Source organism: Heliangelus exortis, chromosome Z (genome assembly GCF_036169615.1).
Source record: "Heliangelus exortis chromosome Z, bHelExo1.hap1, whole genome shotgun sequence".
NCBI classification, from domain to species: domain Eukaryota; kingdom Metazoa; phylum Chordata; class Aves; order Apodiformes; family Trochilidae; genus Heliangelus; species Heliangelus exortis.
In genome coordinates, this window is record NC_092454.1 from 31274626 (window position 1) to 31298705 (window position 24080).

General features: G+C 36.9%; 1 protein-coding gene across 1 annotated transcript in view; it reads left to right on the top strand.

Annotated features, from left to right (window-relative positions):
- CNTNAP4 (contactin associated protein family member 4) overlaps window positions 1-24080 on the top strand; it is a 204201-nt gene that overhangs the window by 109539 nt on the left and 70582 nt on the right. The window contains exons 4-8 of the mRNA XM_071730885.1: window positions 8270-8417; window positions 17782-17985; window positions 18145-18329; window positions 22467-22610; window positions 23589-23850. Coding sequence (XP_071586986.1) covers window positions 8270-8417; window positions 17782-17985; window positions 18145-18329; window positions 22467-22610; window positions 23589-23850 — 943 coding nt within the window. The remainder of the gene's footprint in view (window positions 1-8269; window positions 8418-17781; window positions 17986-18144; window positions 18330-22466; window positions 22611-23588; window positions 23851-24080) is intronic.

Below are 24080 nucleotides of genomic sequence, written 5' to 3' on the forward strand. Positions count from 1 at the left end.
TTTTTCAGTTATCTCTTACAGTTAATACTGCTTTAGAATAAATAAATAAAATTCATCCTTACGACAAACTCCTATCTGTCTACTTATTACTGTCTTGTGTGATTCTTTCTTGTTAAATTTTTAATGTGTACTTCTTCCAAATGTTTATGAGGTTTACAAATATATTTTATCAGTTTTTCATACATTGTTTTATGGAAAATTACTAAATACAATTTAGTAAATAATAATAAATAAACTAAATAAAAATAATAATTTAAAATTTAAATATATATTTTTAAAATTATCTTAATATAACACAAAAATACATTCTCAGTTAAAATGTTTTAGAAATCTTTTAGTCACTCTGTGTTATATGAAGTTATTTTGAAGTGTAGTTTGATAGCTGAAATATAACTTTCTTATTCTGACAGATCCAAAATATACTCAATGGATACACTATTATATTGTCATGTCCTTTATCTTTTCTTATTTTGACAGCACTTCTGATTACTAAGATGTTAATTTGCAAAAAAATTCAGGATCATTTTATAATTAGCTTGCTCCTTGATTTATTCAATGGTAACGTAGGTTTTCAGGAGCAAACAATTCCCTATTTCAAATAGAAAGTGCTTATTATAAAATTGAGACTATATTAATGAATTAAATCAGATATTGAAAGGATATCTCCTCCATCTGAAGATCTACTTCCATGATGCTTCTGCAGAAACCTTCTTTATTCTTCCTCCACTGTGTGAACCATGTGCAACTTACTCTTGTCTGCCCTTCTGATAGCTGATGGGCACAATAATCTCAGTCATTTTCCCTTTCCTCTCTGTAATTATGCTCTTTGCTGATGCTAGCAGGTATGTCCTTTCTGTTCCCTGTCAGTCATGTGTTCTTGGTTGCCTTCATTCCATGCTGTATTTGCTAGTCATTTATTTGTATTTAAATGCACAGAAGTATAGGAAAGGCTGAACTATTATTTTGACAAATCTGTACCCAAAATCTTCTGGTTAGACTAATACTGAATTCTCTGTCAGACACAAAACAGTTGTGGGACAAACATCTAAGAACTTAACATTATTCGATCCACTAATATATCCTACTGTGTCTTTTCAGACACATTCCCTGAGCACAAGAGAGCACTCTAGTAAATGTTTTAAGCATGTCTACAGTAGAGACTTTGCAGAAATCCAATTGTGGTATCTATATTACAATTATGAGGCATCAGGTGCCTACTGGAGCAGTGGAATGACAGCAAGTGTGCTAGTTCTTAAACCTAGTTAACTCTCTCGTGCTGAGAATTTTCTCTGCTGCTTTTTTTAAAAGAACAGAAGATACAAATTAGTCTTATTTTCTTTATATTATGATCAAATATTCATGCCTTGTCTTGTTCTATATGTGCATCATTTATGATAAAGATTAGGAGTAAGTCTAGAAAGAAATATAATTGTAACTGGTGGTATGGAATCTTCCAGTTTTCACTGAAGGTTGGTTTGAGAATGTCTCTGCTGTGGTTTGACACTAAGCAGCACACACCCACTCTCTCACTCCTGATGCAGTTGGATGGGAGGGAGGGGAATAAAAAGGGTAGAAGTGAGAAGACGTGTGGGTTGAGATGAAGGCAGTTAAATAGGTAAAGCAAAAGCCACACACAAAAGCAAAGCAAAATAAGGGACTAATTCACAATTTCCCACTTTCAGGAAGGTGTTTAGAGACATCTTTAGGAAATCAGGTTTCCCTCACCTGTTCCTTTGGATGACAAATGCTATCACTCTAAATCCCCCACTCCCCGCTCCCCCTCCTCCTTTCTTCAGCTATTTTTGTTGAAGATGACATCTTATGGTATAGAATAGTGCTTCAGTCAGTTGTGGTCAACTTAAGTTGTTCCTCTCTCAACTTCTTGTGCACTCCAACCTATTTGATGGTGCAGTGGTGAGAGATGCAGAAAAGGCGTTGACTCTGTAAGCAGTGCTTAACAGTAAAAAATCACACCCCTATGTTATCAAAACTTTTCTCAATGCTGACGAAAATCCAAAAGCAAATTTTAGGCTTATACTAGCTCATATGAACAAAGTTAACTCTATCCCAGACAAAATTAGCAGTCTTCTAGATACTTTCAGATCTTTTCCCAAACTCAGACAATTCTTTCTTTTCCCTGCCTCCTCACTCCCCTGAATAAATGACTGATATTCTTTGAATCTATTCTGATAAAATAAGCTGCAGCAAAATGATTCCTGGGAGACCAAGTGAACTTTTGCTAAAATTTATGTCATTTTGTTCCACAAAAACAGATTGCTTTTTTTTATTGAAGATATTTTCTTGCTTTGTTTAATTGAAATTTCAACACCTCTTTTCTACTACGTTGCATTTTCATCTGGACTCCAGTCAGAATTACTACAAAACAAACTCATCCTGGTATCACCTTCTGTGCTGATAGAGGATGTCTTTATAGCTCTAACAGCACACCACTTTGGGTTACTTTAACTGCTTGTTGCTGATTTTGAAGATAGAGCATTATTTTTATTTTGTATCCTCATGAATATCTAAGTCCTACACTTTTTAGTGAAACATGACCTTGTTCTATGATGTCTCTGACTCTTGTGCTCACATTAGAGGTGTTTTAAGCACAATGTTCAGCAAGTTGAACAACACCAAGAATACTTTCTCCCCAGTTCAGGTTTTTTTACATCTTAAGAAGCTATAACACATACGCCAAAGTTATCAATCAAATGATGAAGGATGAACCTTACTGAAAGTTTTGAAATTATTTCTTGTGGATGTAAAAAAAAAAAAAAAAAGGATAAAAAAGAAAAATCGTTGAAAAATAATTACCTATAAGGTTACCCGGGGGAAATATAGTGGTGTTCATGTGCTCAAACATTTTCATTTGGCTAAATGATATATTTAAACTCTTAATTTTATGTGAATTATTATTTCAATCAGTTAAATTCAGCTCTGATTCCACTTTGCTATTGTTTTCTGTAAAAGTCAGTTAAATAGTTTTAATCTGTTTCAATCCAGATGTGTGACAGCAGAATAAAATAGACAGCTAGAAGTATGATTAAATAGATGAGGGATACTTAGAAAATGTATTTAGAAATCTGGAATTTGGGGGATTACGCTGTTGTTCAGTCTGTTGTCAGTGTGGCTACCATGAATGCTAACATTTCTGCAAAAATGAACCTTCATTTCTGTACTCCAAATGTCTTTAACAGGAAATATTTTATTCTTTGAATGTAATTTTTCATCATCACTGAAAGCTACTACTGAATGCAGGCTTTGTATACATTTGCTAAAATCTAATTCATCATTAGTGTACAGAAAGGTCTTTGAGCATTATTTTTCACAGTCTACCTGAAAAGCTTATTCTCTCCACAGAGTTTCTGTGGGGTTTCATTTCACAGCAAAGCAAACAACAGGGAAGCTGCTTGCTTTTGAAAGGTTTTCTTATAACCTGAACAATAGGCAGTATTTAAAAAGAAAAGTTATAATTTGCCACTGAGGTTTTTGATTATATAGATGAAATATTTAACTAATTTGGAAGTGGTAACAACATAAGAAACTGATGATCATTATAATAACTTGGTGTATAATATAAAATTATGAATTCATAATGATGAAGTTTCATACACAGGCATTTCTATAAAGTTAGAAATGGTGAAACTTTGTTTATAAAAAAACCACACAAATTTTTTTAGTAGAAAGCCTCTTTGTTGAACTCATTAATTCCCTGTGACTCTCAGGACATGAGAACTACCATGAATTTGCTCTGCCATTGTTGTATAGTTAATGAGGATGGCATCCTTTCTTTCTGTGCATCTAACTTCCTTCTAGAACAAAATGGGAAACTGTATGCAAAGGAACACTGATTTTTTTTATATTGTTTTTAGTAAACAGGATTCCCATTGCAGTAGACAGACTGTTGTTCCATCACAGTTATTTTTGTTGTTAATTGAATGAATTATCTTTTTTTTATTTCTTTCTGATAGAGTCTTTTCTATGTTATGTGCTGTGGAAGTAAAGCGTGAATCCTGATTCCTATCTAAATTTCATATTTCATGACCCCAAATTTTACAAATTTAACAAATAAATATGTGCATTAAACTGATTACATAATTTACTGTTTTTTGAAAACATTTCATAACAGTTATGGAGCTTATTATTTTTAAGAATGTAATAATACTTGATTTGTCACTCAACATAACCATTAGTAAAAATATTCTAGGCCCATTGCAGTAGTGGGCCAAACTATTTAATACACTTATTCTACAACTATTCTGTAGACCAGATTCAGATTTTAATGTGTTCATAATTTATAGTTTGTTTAAAACGGATTGGTTAAAGAAAATAAAAAAAAAAAAAAAAAAAAAAAAAAAAAAAAAAAAAAAAAAAGGAAAAAATAGAACAAAGAAAGGGCAAAAAAATGTCACAACACTTCCATCAAAACTTATCTTGGTTGTTACCCTCCGGCATCATCAGTTACCTTAAAATACCAGAATCCAAATTCATGGATTAAAGTTACATGTTTTGAAACCTGTATGTACATTCATTTCAGGTAAAGAATTATCTATCATTAAAAGTCATTGAGGACGAAGATTATGTATAGTTTCAGTAACATTATTGTGGAACACATTACCATTTTCAGTGTTCAAAGAATATGTATGAGATACACTTGCTTAGGAATTAATGAATAGAGCATAATAGTTTCATAATTACATTTTGGGAATTAATAAAAGTGTCATTATGGCAATTTTTTAAAGAAAAAAATAACAAACCTCAATATTGTGCCTAGCTGTGTTAACACAAGGGCTCTTTCCCATGGTGAAAAGTAGTTTATGTACAATTTACTAATACATAAGGATAAATAAAATAGGAAATAAGGTGGATGGAGGAACTAAAAAAAGATCTTGTTTCTGGTGGTTAGCACTGAAGTATTTTTAATGTACACATTATTCCTTACAGCATGACATCTAAACAATGAAATACCTTTCTGTTTCAGATCTGCAGAACACAGAAGGGGAAAATAATTTTTGTTTAACACATTTTCCAAAGAGCATAGCTTACTGATGGTAGACCTCTAGATAGCAATAGCCACTGAAGGACCCTAGATTTGTACTCTATCTACACATCCTTGCAATGCTGTTGAATAAAAGTTGTATGCTACTACTGCAAAAATAAACTTTTGTTGTTAAGTTATTTTTAGATATTAAAATCTTTCCTTTCTTGAAACAGAAAACAATAAAATAGAAAGATCGCAATTCATTCACAGGTGTCAGCTATTAACTTTGGTAAATTACCTTGTAAGCACACTCTCATAATCTCTTCCTCTCTTACTCCAGAAGTTGTTCTCTAAAAGATATACTGAGGTACCACTTGTATAGTGAAAGGCAAATAAGAGAAAGAAACATTAACACTATCCCAGTAAATAAAACAGTAATCCAATGTGAACTAAAAATGGAGATAGATTGAAAGAATATTGTTACAATTTATGACAGTATCTTGTGTCTGACTGACACTGATGCAAGGCTGTAAGAATAGCATGAGGATTTAGTAAATGCCCAACAGATATGATCTAGAAGCTAGCTGCAATTTAAGACATACTAATTCTCAGGAAAAGAACTTTATAGAGATTTTAAAAGTGGCACAAAACTGCAGCACCATTATGAACTGCACGCACAAGAAAATCCAAATAGTTTAGCTTTAACATCAAGGTTGAAATAAGTCCATAAAATAAGATCACAGACAAAAGTTAGGCCAAGCATTTTCTTAGAATCATTGAATAGTTTGGGTAGCAAGGTACCTTAAAGATTACCTAGTTCCAAGGCCCTTCCATGGGCAGGGTCACCTTCCACTAGACTAGGTTGCTCAAAGCCATGTCCAATCTGTCCTTGACGCTTCCAGAGAGGAGGAATCCACAGCTTCTTTGGGCAACTTGTGTCAATGTCTCACTACCCTCACAGTCAAGAACTTATTCCCAAAGTCTAATCTAAATCTACCCTCTTCCAGTTTAAAACCATTCCTCCTCATCCTATCACTAAATGCCCTTACAAAAAGTCCCTCACCAGTTTTGCTGCTGTATCCTTCAGGTCATTATAAGTTCTCCCCAGATGCTTCTCTTCTCCAGGCTGAACCACCCAACTCTCTCAGCCTGTTTTGGCAGGAGAGGTACTCCAGTGCTCTGACCATCTTTATGATTTGGCTCCAGACTTGCTGCAAAAGCTCCATGTAGTCCTTATGTTGTGGACTTCAGAACTGGGCATGATTCTTCAGGTGGGTTCTTATGAGACTGGAGAGGAAGGGAAGAATCCCCTCCCTTGACCTGCTCATCATGCTTTTTTGGTGAATCCCAGGATACAACTGGCTGGGCTTCAAGTGTACATTGCTGGCTCATGCTGACCTTCTCATCAACCAACACACTCAAGTCCTTTTTCTCAGGATTATTCTCCATTCATTCTCTGTAATTAAACAAAATTCAGCAAAAAGAAGAGAGAGAAGAAAAGAATATTGAAAAGAGAATACTTCTTATTATGAAGCATCAACTTAATATTCCAAGAGTATTGAGAGGAACATATATCTCTGGGACTTGGGCTGTGTGTCAAGTTTTTGGTATGCTCTCTTGCATTGAATTGGAGACATTAACACAGGTATTCCCCATAGTATGGTGGTTGTAGACCTGGAGGTCTGAGCCCCACAAAGGTTCTATAGGAATTTCATTCTAATGTTACATTTTCACATCCCAACTATGGTAACGGGATAAACCAGACAGACGCATATAGGGGAGAAAAAAAGATAATGTGTCAGAAGAAAGAGAACATATGATCTTAATAGTCTTAATACCTTCTCCCCATCCTCCCTTCTTCCTGGGCCCAAATTACTTCATTCTTGCCTCCCTCCTCCTCAACAGCACAGGGGGGTGGGGGATGGGGATTTAGGATTGCTACACCACATGTTGCTTTTGTCACTCCTTCCTCCTCAGGAAGATCTGCATCTGCCCCTCCATGATCCTTCACAGATTACAGCCCCATATCTGCCCATCATAATACTTGGCGGGCTGCAAATACACATCTGCCTCACCATGGTCCTTCAGGAACAGCTCCACCATTCTCCTCCATGGACTGCAGGGAAACTGTCTGACATTCCACCACAGGCTGTGGGAAGATCTCTCCTCAGGCATCTCCTTTCCCTCCTTCCTCATCTATCTTGGTGCCTCTGCTCTGGCGTTGCTTTTTCCTCCTCCTCTCCTGTGCTCTTTTTTACAGTTTCGTTTTCCTTTTCTTGAATGTGTTACTCACAGAGGCACACCAAGCTTCTTTCCGTATCTCTTGGCCCTGGCCAGAGGTGGGACCAGAACTGTATCCAAGGGAGTTTCCAGCAGTTTTTCATAGGAGCAACACCTGTGCCCCTCACCCCCACTTCCGAAACATCACTTCACTGGTCCATGACAGCAGCATAATACATGTCTACTCTGTCACCTTCTTCCCCTCCTTCCTCCCTGACCTTGGTGTCCTTGCTCTGCCATTGCTCTTACCTCCTCTTCTCCTGTGCTGTGCTTTTTTGTTTGGTTGGTTTGGGTTTTGGGTTTGTTTTTTTATTGTAGTTTCATTTTCTCTCTCTTGAATATGTTATCTGCAGAAGCATATCCATCTTTCCATATCTGCTCAACCTTGGCCAGAATTGGAAATGGAGGAGCTTCTAGCTGCTTCTTACAGGACCCATACCTGTGGCCACCCTACTTCCAAAACACCAGTGCACTAACCTAAGACACCTGAAAAATGAATTAAAATTTAGATTTTTGCTTTTAAACAGAAGATTTAATTAAACTCCTTTTATAACGCCCTTTTATAAATGAGAGTATAAGGACTTATACATGAAAACCCATTTGCAAAAAAAAATTTATCAAACTCAAGTAAAAGGAAATCAAAAAGCTCACTCTGTTCAGTAACAAAAGTATATTAGATATTACAATACACTGAAATGTCATGGTCTTTTACACATTTTGTAAAATGAATATTTTGGAAATTTTAAATTTTCTTAAATTTTAAAATATGTGAGATTTTTCAATGAATCTGTTGTCAGTACCAACTGGGCAAATGACACAACACTTGATCCAGAATAATAAAAAAAGATTGATTGAACAGTATTTCCTATGTAATTCACTGTCAATTACATTTTATTCCTGTTCTTTGCTGCTTTTCAGGTAAGAATGCAAAATGAAAAGGTCAACAATGCCTCCATATATTTCTGTTTCGATATGAATGTGTCTAATCTTTCCTTCATTCTTTTCTAGGCCATTTCTGGAAATACAAATGCAGACAGTGTTGTGTACTACAAGCTGCAGAATTCTATTAAAGCAAGGTTTCTCCGTTTTGTGCCTTTGGACTGGAATCCCAATGGCAGAATTGGAATGCGTGTTGAAGTGTATGGATGCGCATACAGTAAGTGTTACGCTGAATCAGCTAAATGAAAAAACTGTTCATCATTGTCTTTTGCTACCTAAGTTGCACTCAAAAGTATATTTCTAAGCCTAAATTTAATCTTGAATAAAAATGATTCAGTAAGTTTGTGTGCAGACTTCACTATTTCTGCATCATCTAGCAAGATGTGATGTTAATTTTCCAGTTCTTTCTGTGCTGGAATAAAAGGTGTGTTCGTAACTCAATAACCAATTTACTTTAAACTCATTTTTAGTAGTCTGAAAAAGCATGCATCTGAACACACTATGCTTTCTACCCGAAGGGCAGAATGTAGAAAATGTTTGCAGTTCTAAGTATGTATGGTATTTGTCCCAAGTCAATAAAAATAAAAGTAGATAGACCCACAAATACACAAGTGAAGGATACTTCAAAGTTATTATATACATAGGGGAACTTTTAGAATAGTTTTTGTGTCACTAATGAAACATTAATAACTGTTGTAAGCATTTTAAAGATGAATGCATAAGTATTATGACTGTATCGAATATTGGACAATGTAAATCTTCCTATTTTCTTCCTGTAACTGTTCTTCATCCATAGATTGTCTAAAAAACATTCCTCTTAGGAAGTTGTTCTCTGCTTTTTAGTCTCTGTATCTTGTCCCTATGAAGGAGAAAGGGCTTATTAAAAGCAATCTAAATATTTTCATCTGTTGCAGGATATTTTTTTTAGGATTTCTTTTTTTTTTTTTTTTTTTTTTTTTAATTTCCATGCTTAATTCATGCTTTGCAAGCCTGATCACTTTAAAGTGACTATTTCTGGGCTTTCTGCCCTAAGCCTAACTTTGTAAAATAAGTAAAAGACCATTAACTAAGAATACAGAAAATTTCAACCTGTCTTCAGGAGTTTAGGTCCCCTCAGAAATGAGATGAACTGTCCAATCCCAAAGAAAAGACAATTCATGTTAGGAGGAGGATGTGCAAAGCTAAATCACACAAAATTCCTCAGTTGCACCTGCCTTAAAACTGAAAACATGACTTATGATTCCTAGAAAAAACTGATACTGATGTAACTGAGAAGTATGGACAATTTCAGGTCCACTGCTTTAAGTGCTGGGACTACTAAAGGTTAAAAATGGAGGCTGAACAGATGACTGTCATTCCCAATTGAAAGCTCATCTGAATGTTCTATCTGAAACCTTCTTTGTGCTGCCTGATGAGAGTTCATTCTGTCCTGTCTGTGAGCTTCACTGAAAGTAAATCAGCTTTGCTTCTTCTCAGTTCTTTACCTTGATAATGTTTAAACCATTACAAGTATTTTGTCATACATCTAGAAATTGAGGATTTCTCTTCTGCATGTGCCTAAAGTTTAGATTACAATTATCAATTTTTAGTGTTTTTAATTTCCTCTGTCACCCTTAGCAAGGTATGTTATAGCTCTCTTCTTGGGATATGTATTGCAATGCTGCCAATACAAAATCTATTACTATGGGATAAAATGTTGACAGTGTTACTAAAAATAGTACTACTAGTACTGCAACATATAGGATTAAGTAGTTACACGGCTAAAATATTTTGTGTGTGCTCAGTCACTTCTTTTAAGGAAGATTATGTATCTTCCGTATTTTACTTACTTGTTACAGAATCAACCCTATAGATAGCTTACAGAAATATTTAATGGGAATATTTACTTCACGCACTATCCACTGTAATGCACTCTCTAAAGAATATGATACTGTTAAAAGTATGAAAATATCTTTTTTAAGATAGTGAAGGTTTTCTCTGTATTAATGATGTTGTGAGTTCTTGAAATTATTTTTTTCATCTATAAATGCTTTAAACCCAAGTGGACTGCAGACTGCTTACAGTTTTGCATCTCAAATTACCATGTGCTTTAGTGCCTCACCTCAGCTGTTGCTGTTGAAAATAAATCAGGTGATTATAGTCTTACAGTTATAAAATATAGGTAATAATTTAAAAGATTGTTTCTCTACAGTCTTTTCCCCCATTTGTTAGACACATGCAGGACACATAATTATTGTTAGAGTAATTATGCCTGGCTGTTTCTGAGTTCCTATGTACTTTTCCAGGCAGGACCAGAAACTAAAGAAAAGCAGAAGTGCCAAGGACACGTATTTTAACTTCGATTCACACTTTCGAGGTTTCGCCTTCTTTGTTCGTCCCATCAGAGAGATGTCGCTGGGTCTTGTAAGACTAAGAAACTTTCTTTCAAAAGAACGGTTTCACTTAAAAGAGACCTTAACTATCATCCAGTTCCAATGCCTTGCATGGACATGCACAACTTCCAGTGGGACAGGTTGCTCAAAGCCCATCCAGCCTGTCCTGGAACACTCCCAGGTATAGGACATCCGGAGCTTCTTTGGACAACCTGTGGCACCATCTCACCCACTCACAGTGAAGAATTTCTTCCCAAAGTCTAATCTAAATCTACCCTCTTCCATTTTAAAACCATTCTTCCTCATCCTGTTACTACATTCCCTTATAAAAAGTCCTTCCCCTGGTTCCCTGCAGTCCCTCTTCAGGCAGTGGAAGTCTTCTAAAAAGTCTCCGCTAACGTGTCAGTTACAAAATGCAGCTTGGTATCAGCACAATTGCTGAAAGTGCACTCAATTCCTGTGTCTGTGTCAATGGCAAAGATGTTAAACAGCACCTGTTCCCATACCAATTGTGAAGAACACAATTCATCACTGGTTTCCATTTGTTCATTGGGCTGCTGACCACTACTCTTTAAGTGCAACCATCTAGCCAAATCCTTATCCACCAAATGGTCTATCCATCGAATCCATGTCTTTCCAATTTAGAGGCCAGAATTTCATGTGGGATAGTATCAAATACTTTACACAGGTCCAGGTAAATGATGTCAGTCACTCTCCCCTTGTCCATTCATTCCGTAATCCCATTGTAAAAAGCCATCATATTTTTTCAGGGATGATTTGCACTTGGTGAAGCTTTATTGGTTGCCACCAACCACCTCCACATTTTCCATGTGCTTTAGCAAATACTTCAGGAGGATCTGCTCCATGATTCTGCCAAGTACAGAGGTGACACTGATTGGCCTGTAATTCCCTGGGTCTTCCTTGCAGTCTCTCTCTGCCTGTACTTGATAGTTCTATTTATTGTGTGAAAAAGAGACTGATAAATCCCTACAGACATTTCCTGTGCCTTGTTCTTGAAATGTCAGATGTGACCATTAAGAGATGTAAAAGAGAGTACAGGTTAAGCTGTACAGGTTCAGCTGGCACTGGAGAAATTAGGCATCTCTCTGGCTTACACTTTTGCCCCTTCATTTCAACAATCACTTCTCATTCCTACCAGTAGGATGCAAAGACAAAAAAAAAAAATTAAAAAAAAATTTAAAAATGGTCTTTTTCAAATGACAGAAGGATTTGTTTGAATATAAAGATGATAATTATATAAAATTATAGGAGAACAATAACTGGAAACAAACAACATACTGTATATTAAAGAGTTTTTAGATGCAGTCCTAGTTTTTCTGAACACTGAAAATTTTCAGGTCTGCTTTCTACAAAATTGGAATGGTCCAAACAACATATTTCTCATTTTTATTTAATTGGCTAGGACTAATGATGTAAAAATAAATAAATAAATAAGTGCAAAACTCTCAGACTCTTTTTTTTCTTTCCCGTATAGAGAGTTAGCATTAATTTCAATTAATTTCAAGATCAACAAAAATATATTCATTTTTCAAACATAGATATTGCAACTGAAACTTTTTCTAAAGATCTCTAGAATTATTAATCTAGAATTATTTCTAGAATTATTAATATTATGGTACATTAGGAGGAATCAAGAATTTTCAGACTTTATCTCTAACAACCCTTTCAGTTTATTTCTAGTGGTAATGCACAGATGGTGAAGACAAAATATAAGAAATGTTACAAGAATTTTAAATTAACAGATGCAGCCCCTACACAATCTTTGTTAGTGAATGGTATCAGCGGTAAAGGTTTGGTTTTGTTTATTTTCCAGATTTGGACATAGTATATTTTGCTTCTTAGGTACTAGTGCGACAGAAGTGTCAAAGAGATTTTGGAGACCTTTGACAAATGTAGCTAATGCTCATCTTGATAACTAATAACAAGAATATATTGCAAGTCAAACAACCTTGCAGTTATGAGTATATTATATAATAATATGTCTAGCTAGTTGGTCTGACACATACATAACAATATCGAAGTTCTATTATTTAAGTTTTTATTGAAGCCATTAAACTTCACATTCAGTATTTTAAATTAATATGAATTAATTATGTTACTGTCCATGTTCATTCAATAATATAATGAAATAAAACAGTACAGGACTCATTTTTAGGCAGAACGTCAAATTTATTTATTGCACATGAATTCTTCACTAGTGGGAAGTACATCACAAAGATGTGGAAAAAAAATCAATAAAATACATTTAAAAACATAGCTGTATTCATTTGACAAGAATTTTTTAAAACTAAGTATAAATGATTGGTTAAAATTGATACAGCTAATTTGAATTGTGTTCATTTCCATGCCAGCAATGTAGAGAAATATCTTCTGTGAAATTAAAGTTAGTAAATAGATAATGGGTTTTTGTTAACTTGCATGAAGAAAATCATGCAGTCAGTTGAAAAATAACTTCCTACTTTATTAAGTGTCCTTTACATCTTCATTTATTTGACTTTATATGATTATGTATCTTCCAAAGATAATTACCTTTTTCTTTTTAATTATGAACATTGAATACTCTATGAGCTTTTTATAGTGATACCAGTACCTTTGTGTGTTCAATCTATACTGATTATGAAAGATGATAATTACTTTTATTGAGATAAAATGCGTTCAGTTTTCTCTTTTCTCCTTCCCTTTCCCTTTTTGGTTTCCCTTTCCTGAAAGGAAATAGGTAAAACACTGACATAAATAGAAAATAGAAAACAGATTTCACTGGAGCACTGTCAGGGAGCTGTAACTTTTTAGCCCAGTCATGAGAAGTATGAATGTAAGTGAAAAAGTCAGAATACATAGATTTATAATGTAATTATGAAAATTATCCAGTATCATTCTTTTCTTCATCTGTACAACCTGAGTGTCTATTATTTCACTGTTATAGTACAGAATCAAGTAGGTCAGTGGAGGTGATTTTCCGCCTCTACTCCACCCTCATGAGACTCTGCTTGGAGCACTGCATCCAGTTCTGGGTTCCCAAGCACTAGATAGACATGGACCTGCAAAAACATGTCTAGAAGAGGGTGATGAAAGTGACCTGAAGGTTAGAACAGCTCTCCTATGAAGAACAGCTGAGAGAGCTGGGGTTATTTAGCCTGGAGAAGAGAAGACTCTAGGGAGATCATACCTGTGGCCTTTCAATACGTAAAAGCAGACTTATAAGGAAGATAGAGTGACAGGTTTTTTCCAGGGTCTGTATTGACAGGACAGTAATGGTTCTAAACTAAGAGGATACATTATATTTGACATAAGGAACGCTTTTTTTTTTTTATTTTTTTTTTTTAACTATGATAGTCATGAGACACTAGAAAAAGTTACCCTGAGCAGTTGTGGATGCTCCCTCCCTGGAAGTGTTCAAATTCAACCTGATCTAGTGAAAGATGTTCCTGCTCATCTCAGGGGTATAGGAAGAAAATGATCTTTAAAAAGTCCCTTCCAACCCAACTACTGCATGAATATATGCAATTAAGATGTTCCTTGAAGTGTGTTCTCAAGTTTCCTCACTCCATTTGCTACAAGTCTCCCCATCTGCCTTCCTGACCTGCTTTCTAGGGAATGGCACTGAATCTCACAGAATATTAAGGGTTGGAAGGACCCTCTGTCCAACCTTCCTGCCAGAACAGGTTCTTCCAGAGTAAGCTGCACAGGATGGCATCCAAGCGGGTTTTGAATCTCTCCAGAAACAGAGAGTCCGCCACCTCTCTGGGCAGCCTGTTCTAGTGTTCTACTACCCTCAAACTAAAGAAGTTCCTCCTCATGTTTAGATGAAGCTTTCTATGTTCAAATCTGTGCCCTTTACCTGTTGTTCTGGGCACCAGTGAACAAGGACTGATCCTTTTATGTATTTATAAGAGTTGATAATATCTCCCCTTCAGTCTTCTCTTATCTGGACTAAAAAGACCCAAATTCCTCAGTTTTTCAACAGAGGAGACATGTCCTAGTTTCCTAATCATCTTTGTAGCCCTTTGTTGTACCCAATCTAGTATTTTCCTGTCCTTCTGAACTGGACACAATACTGCAGATGCAGCCTCACCTGGGCAGAATAAAGGGAAGGGATAAACTCCTTTGACTTTCTTGCCACACTCAGTGCGTCCAAGAACACCACTGGCCTTCTTGAACACAGGGCCCTGCTGCTGGCTCATGTCCACCAGGACTCCCAGGTCTATTTCTGCAGAGCTGTTTTCCAGAAGGTTAGTTCCTCATCTGTGCACTCGTAGGTGCAGTACACTCCACTTGCCCCAGTGGAATTTCATTATGTCTCTTTCTACCAAGCTCTCCAGCCTTTCCAGGTCACACTGGACAAGCCTTCTGGTGTGTCAGCCTCTCCTCCCAGTTTTGCATCATGAACAAACTTCCTGAGAATAAAATCTTTCCCTTCATCCAGGTTACTAATGAACATATTGAACAAGACTGGGCCCAGTACTGAATCCTGGGGAACACCACTTATTACAGACCTCCAATTAGACTCTACATGACTAATCACACAGAGTGCTGTCTTTGAGCCAGTTTTAATCCACCCTACTGTCCATTCAACTGAACCACACTTCCTGAGCTTTCCTGTGATGATTCTGTGGGAGGTGGTGCTAGAAACCTTGTTGAAGTCAAGGTAGACAATATCTACTGCCCTTCCTTCATCTATACATCCAGTCATGCCATTATAGAAGACTATCAGATTAGCCAGACTTGTCCAGTCTTCAGACTACCCCCTGTTTCTCTTCCATCTGGTTAACAAAAGTGTGGTCAGGGGACACCTGGTATGTATCAAGCAGGACTCTAGGGGCAAGAGCATCGGGTTTTGTTAGGGTGACATTTTCCAGATTCCTTGTAACAGAATATAATATCTTGAGCACTGAGTTGATCTTTTGGATCAACAACTAATTGCGAAGATCTTGTCAGTAACAACTATTCAGCTTTAACAATCTTAAGACACTCTTTGATGATCAAGAGTTGCTAGGAATACACAGAATCATGCTAATCATGACCATAGGGATATAGTGAAATAGCTCACACAATTGGAGTGGTTCCACAGATGGATACAGGGTGTTTAGAAAGTACTAGCCCGGACAAGAAGAAAAGGCATTTAATAATGTGAGCAAACAGTAGAGGTGTATGGAGGTCTTTCTGGTGCAGACATCTCAAGGTTTATAGAAAAGGATTAGAGGAGAGAAGAAAGGTGGTGGCATTGTGGTGGATGTCTATCACAGACTCCCATAGAGGGGAGATTGGGTGACATCTTCTTCAGACAACTGGAAGAAGCCTTAGGTTCATAGATCTTGGTCATTGTTACGGTCTTAACCAAGAACTAGGTGATAGGTGCTCTTTGTTACTCCCCCAATACCCTATAAGGGGAAGATAAAAAAAGGGAATTAGAATGAAAGACTTTAAGGTTGCAAAAGAACAAGAACAGGTTTAATGAAGTAGTAATAATAATGATGATTATAGTGACTTGCAATTGATGACATTTAGAGGGACCCAGGCAGGCTGGAAAAATGGGCTGGCAGGGACCTCAAGTTGTTCAACAAAGAGAAGCGTAAGGTCTTGAACCTATGGAGTAATAATCCCAGCAAGGGTTTACCAGCATACACTGGAGGCTGTCTGTAGATTTGACAAAAAGGACATGATAAACTTAGGCTGACAACAAGCTGGCAGCTTGCCCTTGCCACACAACCCAACAACATACTAGGCCATTTTAGGAAGAGTGTTACCATCAGGTCATGGGAGTTTATTCTTCCTGTCAACTCAGTCATAGTAATGCAACACATCAGAATTGTGGGTTCAGTTCTGGGATCCCTATTACAAGGGAAACATAGACATACAGGAAAAAACTGAGCAAAAAAATCCATGTGTATAATTAAGGACTTGACTGACTGCCATATGAGTAGAGACTGAGAGAGCTAGGACTGCAGAAAAGACTCAGGGGAGATCTTAACCATGTGTATAAATACCTGATGGGAGAGTGTAGATGGAGATGCAGCCAGTATCTTTTCGGTGGCATTGAGTGACAGGACAAGTAGCTGTGGATACAAACTGAAATGCAGCTTTTTACTGAGAAGTTGGTTCAAAACTGGTATGGGTTGCCTAGAAGTAACTATGAGAACCAGGCATTACTCACAGCTGTTAGGTTTTCCTTTACAAATACTTAGAATAATAGAATATGGCAAGTTGGAAGGGACGCATCAGGATCATCAAGTCCAACTCCTGTTCCTGTGTAGGGCACCCCCAGAATCACACCATGTGCCTAAGAGCATCATCCAAATGCTTCTTGAAGTCAGGTAGTCTTGGTTCTGTGACCACTTCCCTGAGGTGTGGGGGTGACCACACCCTCTGGGTAAAAAATCTTTTCCATATATCTAACCTGAGCCACCCCTGATTCAGCTTCCTACCATTTTTCCAGGTCTTGTATTTGGTCACAGGAGTGAAGAAATTGGTGCCAATCCCATTTCTTCCCCTTGTGTAGAAGCTGTATACTGTTATGAGGTCACGCTTCAGCTTCCTGTTCTCCAAACTGAACAATCCAAGTGACCTCAGGTGCTCCTCATGTCATCCCTTCCAGACTTTTCAATATCCCTGTTTCCTTTGGACACTCTCCAACAGCTTGGTGTCTTTTCTATACCTTTTTTCCTTCTCAGAACAATATCTAATGATATTATTTTGTACTATTGTACATATATCCAGATTGATTGTAATAGTGGCTTAAGTCTGTAGCCTGCATGAAGGCCCATACAATTAGGTATAATAGACAAGACTTTTCCTTCTCTCTCTCTCTTTTATATATATATATATATATATATATATATATATATTTGAATTAATTGAAGATAAATGAATTAAGATTTTGAACCTAAAAATAAGGAAAGATCAGAAATGGCTAAAATACCATGGCTTCAAGGAAGACCTTTCAATATGTGAGAGTAGCATTAGGTTGGATTAGAAGTCAGATCTCTTGTGATTACCTTGCTATATTAACTAATGATAGCATCATCATTAACACTGGATAGGCTGAACGTTTGGGGAAGAGCAGGAATAGCACAAATAAGATATCATTTCCTGAGCATAGATGAATCCAGTAATGCTAGTGGTGGAACTTCATGTCATTGTGAAGTAACGTGCAGTAGAAATATATACTATCTTTCATTTCTTTATTTCTAGGGTCTGAGGTGGTTGGCTTTGATGGGAAAAGTTATCTAATTTACACATTTAATCAAAAACTCATGAGTGCACCGAAAGATGTGATTTCTCTGAAGTTCAAGACAATGCAAAGTGATGGAATTCTTCTCCACAGAAAAGGACAAAATGGAGGCCATATCACGCTGGAATTAATTAAAGGGAAGCTGTCTCTACTTATTACTTTAGGTAAAACAGTCTCATAAAATTTAATATACATATTAGATTTGACTGAAATTATTTTAATTTTTAAATAAATTGTAATATATAGAATATGAAAAACTAGCAGTATGTGTTTGAATAATTATATTTTTATATGGAATTAATATTTTTTCTTCTTGTCTCAAGGTGATACTGAAACTCATTCTTCTAATGCCCACATTAATATTACTCTGGGCAGCCTTTTGGATGATCAACACTGGCATTCTGTTCTAATTGAGTGCTTCAAAAATCAAGTAAACTTTACAGTGGATAAACACACTCATCATTTTCATGCAAAAGGAGAATTCAGTTATTTGGACCTTGACTATGAGGTGTGAAAATTACCTTTCATTTACTACATTTATTAAGTTTCTTGTGTAAATGCAGTGAAACAAGCAAAGGAGGCAGAACGTAAGGAAGTTTGCTTAAGGCTTTAGGGATTTTTCATCTCCTAAAGGAACAAATCAAACAGAGGTGTTCTTATATTACAAATGCTCCACTAGACTTACAATGCAAAATTTTCAAAAGATCATGTTTTAAATTTCAGAGTTAATTACTTTAATATCTTAATACCAAGTTGTGTTCCAGAAAGCTGGGCAATTTTGAGTCTATAATTTTTTTAAAAAACCCAAAATTATAGTAAGGGCAAAAAGAAGTCAAGAAATTGAAGAAACTGAATAATTAAGAGTTAAAGGGTCACTTTTGTAGTTAATCACTGAACTGAGGTTAGATCACCCACTATTGGCAGTGTGCATTACTAGGCATTACTCAGGGTGGAGCTGAGATTTCCTGAAAGCATAATCTCTATTCTTCTTCTAAGGCATTTCCATGTCGGTAAGGAAATATACAGGGACAAGAGAATGAGGCAAATATAGTAGGATAGAGTCATGTAAGACTATCCAACTGGGATTTTGAGGAGCAACTCTCAACTTTAACCTTCTCTAAGCTTGGGAACAACGAGATTCCTTCTTTCACAAAGAAGTTCCTCGTCGTTTTTGATTGCTGTTAAAACTTGGTATGACAGAAGCAACACTGGTGTCTCAGCCAGGAATCTCCTTTGTTTTTCATGAAATGGGAGAGCAGGACAGAGATGACATCATCATCTTCTGGGGAAAGGCTGAGAAAACTGGGTTTGTTCATCCTTGAGAAGAGAAGGTTTAGGAGAGACTTTATTATGATGTTCCAGTACTTTAAAGGTGTCCACAAAGAAGATGGAGACTCCCTATTTACAAGGAGTCCCATGGATAAGACAAGGGATAATGGGCACAAATTGCTCCTGGAGAGATTCTGATTGGACACAAGAGGAAATTTTTTCACTATGAGAACACTCAGATATTGGAATGGTCTCTCAGGCAGGACCTGTCTGACCAACCTGATCTCCTTTTATGATCAGGTGGACCACTTGGTGGGTGAGGGGAAGGCTACAGGACTTCAGCAAAGCCTTTGACACCGTCTCCCGTAGCATTCTCCTGGAAAAGCTGTCAGCCCAGGGCTCAGACAGGAGCACTCTGTGCTGGGTTAGGAACTGCTGGAGGCCACCAGAGAGTGGTGCTGAGCGGTGCTGGTCCAGTTGGTGGCTGCTTACCAGTGGTGTCCCCCAGGGATCAGTGTTGGGCCCAGTTCTGTTTAATATCTTTACTGATGATTAGCAAATTCACAGATGACACTAAGTTGGGTGGGAAGCAGAGTGTGGATCAGCTGGAAGGCAGGAGGGATCTGCAGAGAGACCTGGACAGACTGGAGAGTTGGGCTGATTCCAACGGGATGAGGTTCAACAAAGCCAAGTGCCAGGTCCTGCACTTTGGCCACAACAACCCCATGGGGAGCTCCAGGCTGGGCACAGAGTGGCTGAGAGCAGCCAGGCAGAAAGGGACCTGGGAGTCTGGATTGACAGGAAGCTGAACATGAGCCAGCAGTGTGCCCAGGTGGCCAAGAAGGCCGATGGCATCCTGGCCTGTATCAGGAACAATGTGGCCAACAGGTCCAGGGAAGGGATTCTGCCCCTGTACTCAGCCCTGGTGAGGCCACACCTCGAGTCCTGTGTCCAGTTCTGGGCCCCTCAGTTCAGGAAGGAGATTGAGGTGCTGGAGCAGGTCAGAGAAGAGCAAGGAGGCTGTGAAGGGATCCAGCACAAGTCCTGTGAGGAAGGGCTGAGGGAGCTGGGGATGTTCAGTCTGGAGAAGAGGAGGCTCAGGGGAGACCTCATCACTCTACAACTCCCTGAAAGGAGGTGGGAGCCAGGGGGGGGTCGGTCTCTTCTCCCAAGCAGCTACCAGTAAGACAAGAGGGCATGGACTTAAGCTCTGCCAGGGGAGGTTTAGAATATTAGGAAAAAAATTCTTTACAGAGAGGGTGAACAGACATTGGAATGGGCTGCCCAGGGAGGTGGTGGATTCTCTGTCCCTGGAAGTTTTTAAGAAGAGACTGATGTGGCACTCAGTGCCATGGTCTGGGAACCATGGTGGTAGTGGATTAAGGGTTGGACTTGGTGATCTCAGAGGTCCTTTCCAGCCTGGCTGATTCTGTGATTCTATGATTCAGGGGAAGTGGTAGATTTGCCCACTTCAGCAAATTTTAAGTCTCAACTCGACAACATGTTGAGACATCTCATATAAACAATAATATCAGAAGGGTAGGACCAGATGATTCCTGAGGTGCCTTTCAGCCTTACATTCTATGATTCTGTGATCTTCCATGTCCGTTTAGAAAATGGTGAGAAGCAGTATCATGACCATGTGATCATATCTTCATTTCAGCAGTGCTTCAAATGCAGTAAACAGTATAAAGACATGAAGAATGATCACCAACTGAAAGTTATTGTGTGGATTGATGAAAATTACCATAAATCAGCATGACTCCATTTGAAACAAAGTTTACCTTAGGGCTTAAATTCATGTTAAATCTTGAAAATATTTTGTGAAAAAATCTTTCTTACACAAATGGTAGATTTGTGAAAAGGAGCAAATTCAATTTGTTGTGTGTGTTTCCCACCATCATTTAAGTATATCGCTATTTCACATTTGTAATGTGGTGACTGGCTGCTTTGTGTTTGTCCCTGTCCTGACTTAGGGATGCAATAATGAGTGATACAGAAAAGTGTTTTGAATCTACAAAATTAAATTATTTTATTCTACTAAATCAAGTTTTTAAGCTGTTTAGAGTAATATTTCCAGCTGTTCTGTGTCTGCATTTTCATATTTCAGAAGTATGGCTCTCAAGATTGAAGTTAGGATTCTGCTTAAATATTCTGAACCCAAGCTTGGAGGATAGTACCAAAACAAAACCAAAACCAAAACAAAACAAGACCACACACACACACACACTCAAAATAGAAACCAAAAAATCAACAATAATTGTTAGTTTTAGCTGATTGTCAAATAGGTTTATTTTACTAAATCAATAGGTATTTTAAACTGATTTTCCCATTACTTCACATAGTGTTATTGGAAGTATGTGTTATCAAAGCAAGATAGGAAGCAAAGCACAAGCTAGAAAAAAACCTAAAAACTTCCAAAAAAGTATGAACCCCTATATTTAGAATTTAATTTCTGACTATAAAAATTTCTCAAGTTATTAATTTAATGAGACATGATAAAGTTAACTGGCTTTGAGTTTGGTTTTGTTTTGTATAAAATTATTTTAAATATTAAGTGAAATTTACAAATTAAAAGATACACTGGTTGACACTGGTACAATGTCACCTAGAATAGCTTTGGAATGGGTAAGTCCAAACGTTTGTGTAAGCTGGTATTCTGTTTCTGGTGATGCCCAAGAGTAAAAACACCGATGAGACTGTAATTCAGGTCACTCTTGTGGCAATACTTTTCTAAAATAGTATACTGCTTTCTAACAGTCTCTGCCTTGGGGACATTTTAAAATAGTGTTTTTCCTGAATGTAATAGTTCTCAAAAGACTTTTATTATTATTAAATCTTCCAATCTCTTTCTGAACCCAAGTAAACCTACATCATCACAATAAGGAACTTCACAGCATTCCTAGGCATTTTCAGAGGGAAAAGTATATTTTGTTCACCATGATAGTAGTTAATATTTGCATACAGTGGAGAATACAGGCTCAAATTTCCTAAAGAAGTTGTTAATGAGTCATCTTCTCTCTTTTTGCATTGTCACAGCATGGTCTGCATGTAGTGGGTCTTGTCCTTTTTCTCCTTGGTTTTGCAGCTGTACTCGTCCCTGAAAACTATGCTAAGCAATTGTTAAGAGGCATCCTCAGAAGGAAAAAAAAAAAAAAAGCCAGCATTTCAGAATACTTTAATGCATACATATAGCTTCATATATGATCTTTTCTGTTAGCTTGTTCTTTTAATACATAGATGTGATACAAGATAATAGACAACAAGTAGGAGATTCGCTACTGATCAGTCTTGGACTTTCACTCTGATGCTACTGGCAACTTCTTTCCTTAGAAAACTATTTAATTGTATCATTGATTTCTTTTCTCTTTCTAAGATCAGCTTTGGAGGGATCCCAATGCTTGGAAAATCAGGAATATTGTCACACAGGAACTTTCATGGGTGTTTTGAAAATATTTATTATAATGGAGTGAATATTATTGACCTGGCCAGGAGGCATAAATCTCAGATCTACTTTGTGGTAAGAGGTTCATAGTTAAAAATATAAATTTAAAATACAGAAAATAAAAAGATCATAACCACTTTCATATGCAACCTGTTAACACAGAATTCTAATAAAATCTATGTTGAAAAATCAAGGAATCACCTAATTGGGCTATTATATATTAGCTGCTGTACAGACTCATCCAGTAGACAACACAGGATGTATTTTATTCTTCAGCTCTTCAGCTTACATTAGATGTGTGTAACACTGCTCTGTGTTGGCTCACTGTTTTGCATGTACAAAAGCAAACAAGTAAATTAAGATGTAACTGAAGTTCTTCTGGCTTTGACTTCTGAACCTGATGAGTAAGAAAACTGGAGGTACATTTTTAAAGCCTTCCATTGCTGAGGACACTGATCCACTCTGTTTTCCATCAAGTATTATAATTTCTATAGGTAATGTTCCTTGGTCTGTCAAAATGTTTTTTGGTAAAAATAAACTGTGCCTTTAACAATCAGTTGCCAAGATAAGCCTTTTTCCCTGCATGCAAGCATTCAGACCCATGTAAATAATTGTACCAAACTTTGCAGTCAGTGGCATTTTACATACCATATACCAGGGATTGTGAAGTCCCTAATGGTTCCTGAGGTTGACACAAAGTAGGAACAATTTGTCAATTTAGGATGGTCAAAATAGGAACAACAGGTCCAACTCCTGAAGTACCATTAAATAATTCACGTAGCTTGGGATCTTAACACATTTACTAACAGGTTCTTGACACTTTTTGCAGAGGCAGATATGTCTGTTCTGATCAGATGAGGATGTATACCTTTCTCAAAATGATAATGTCCTTATATATACTCATATTTCATTTTTAGACAAACACATTCAAGTATTTCAGATATTAAGTTCTACACACAATGTTTTGAAAATCAGTACGTTCCACAAAAAGTTCCTATGACTATTTTTTCTTCGGATGTTCCTAATGACATATTTGTTTCATTTTTTTTCTAGGGAAACATGTCCTTCTCATGTTTAGAGCCACAGATCATTCCTGTTACATTTCTGAGTGCCAGTAGTTACCTGGCACTGCCAGGCGTACCAAGGCAAGATGAAGTACACATCAGTTTCCAGTTTCGCACCTGGAACAAGGAGGGTCTTCTATTATCTAATAATCTACCCCAGGCTTCAGGTGGTTTCTTTTTATATCTGAGCAATGGGAAAGTTAAAATCAGTCTTCACAAACCAGGAAAAACGCTGAGTGACATTACTGCAGGTAAGAGAAATGAAGAAAAAAATTCCAAGGTTCCTGTGCATTAAAAATAGGTTAATGTAGAGTCAGTTAAGCTACTACCTACATTCTTGACCTAGTTTTATGACTAATATGTATGAAACTATGCTTTACATGTGTGAATTTTAATTCCAAATTTCTATAAATACTTCATTTTCTCAGAAACATGTATATATGCTTTTTTCCCCATTTTGCATTTTTTTAAAATAATGTAA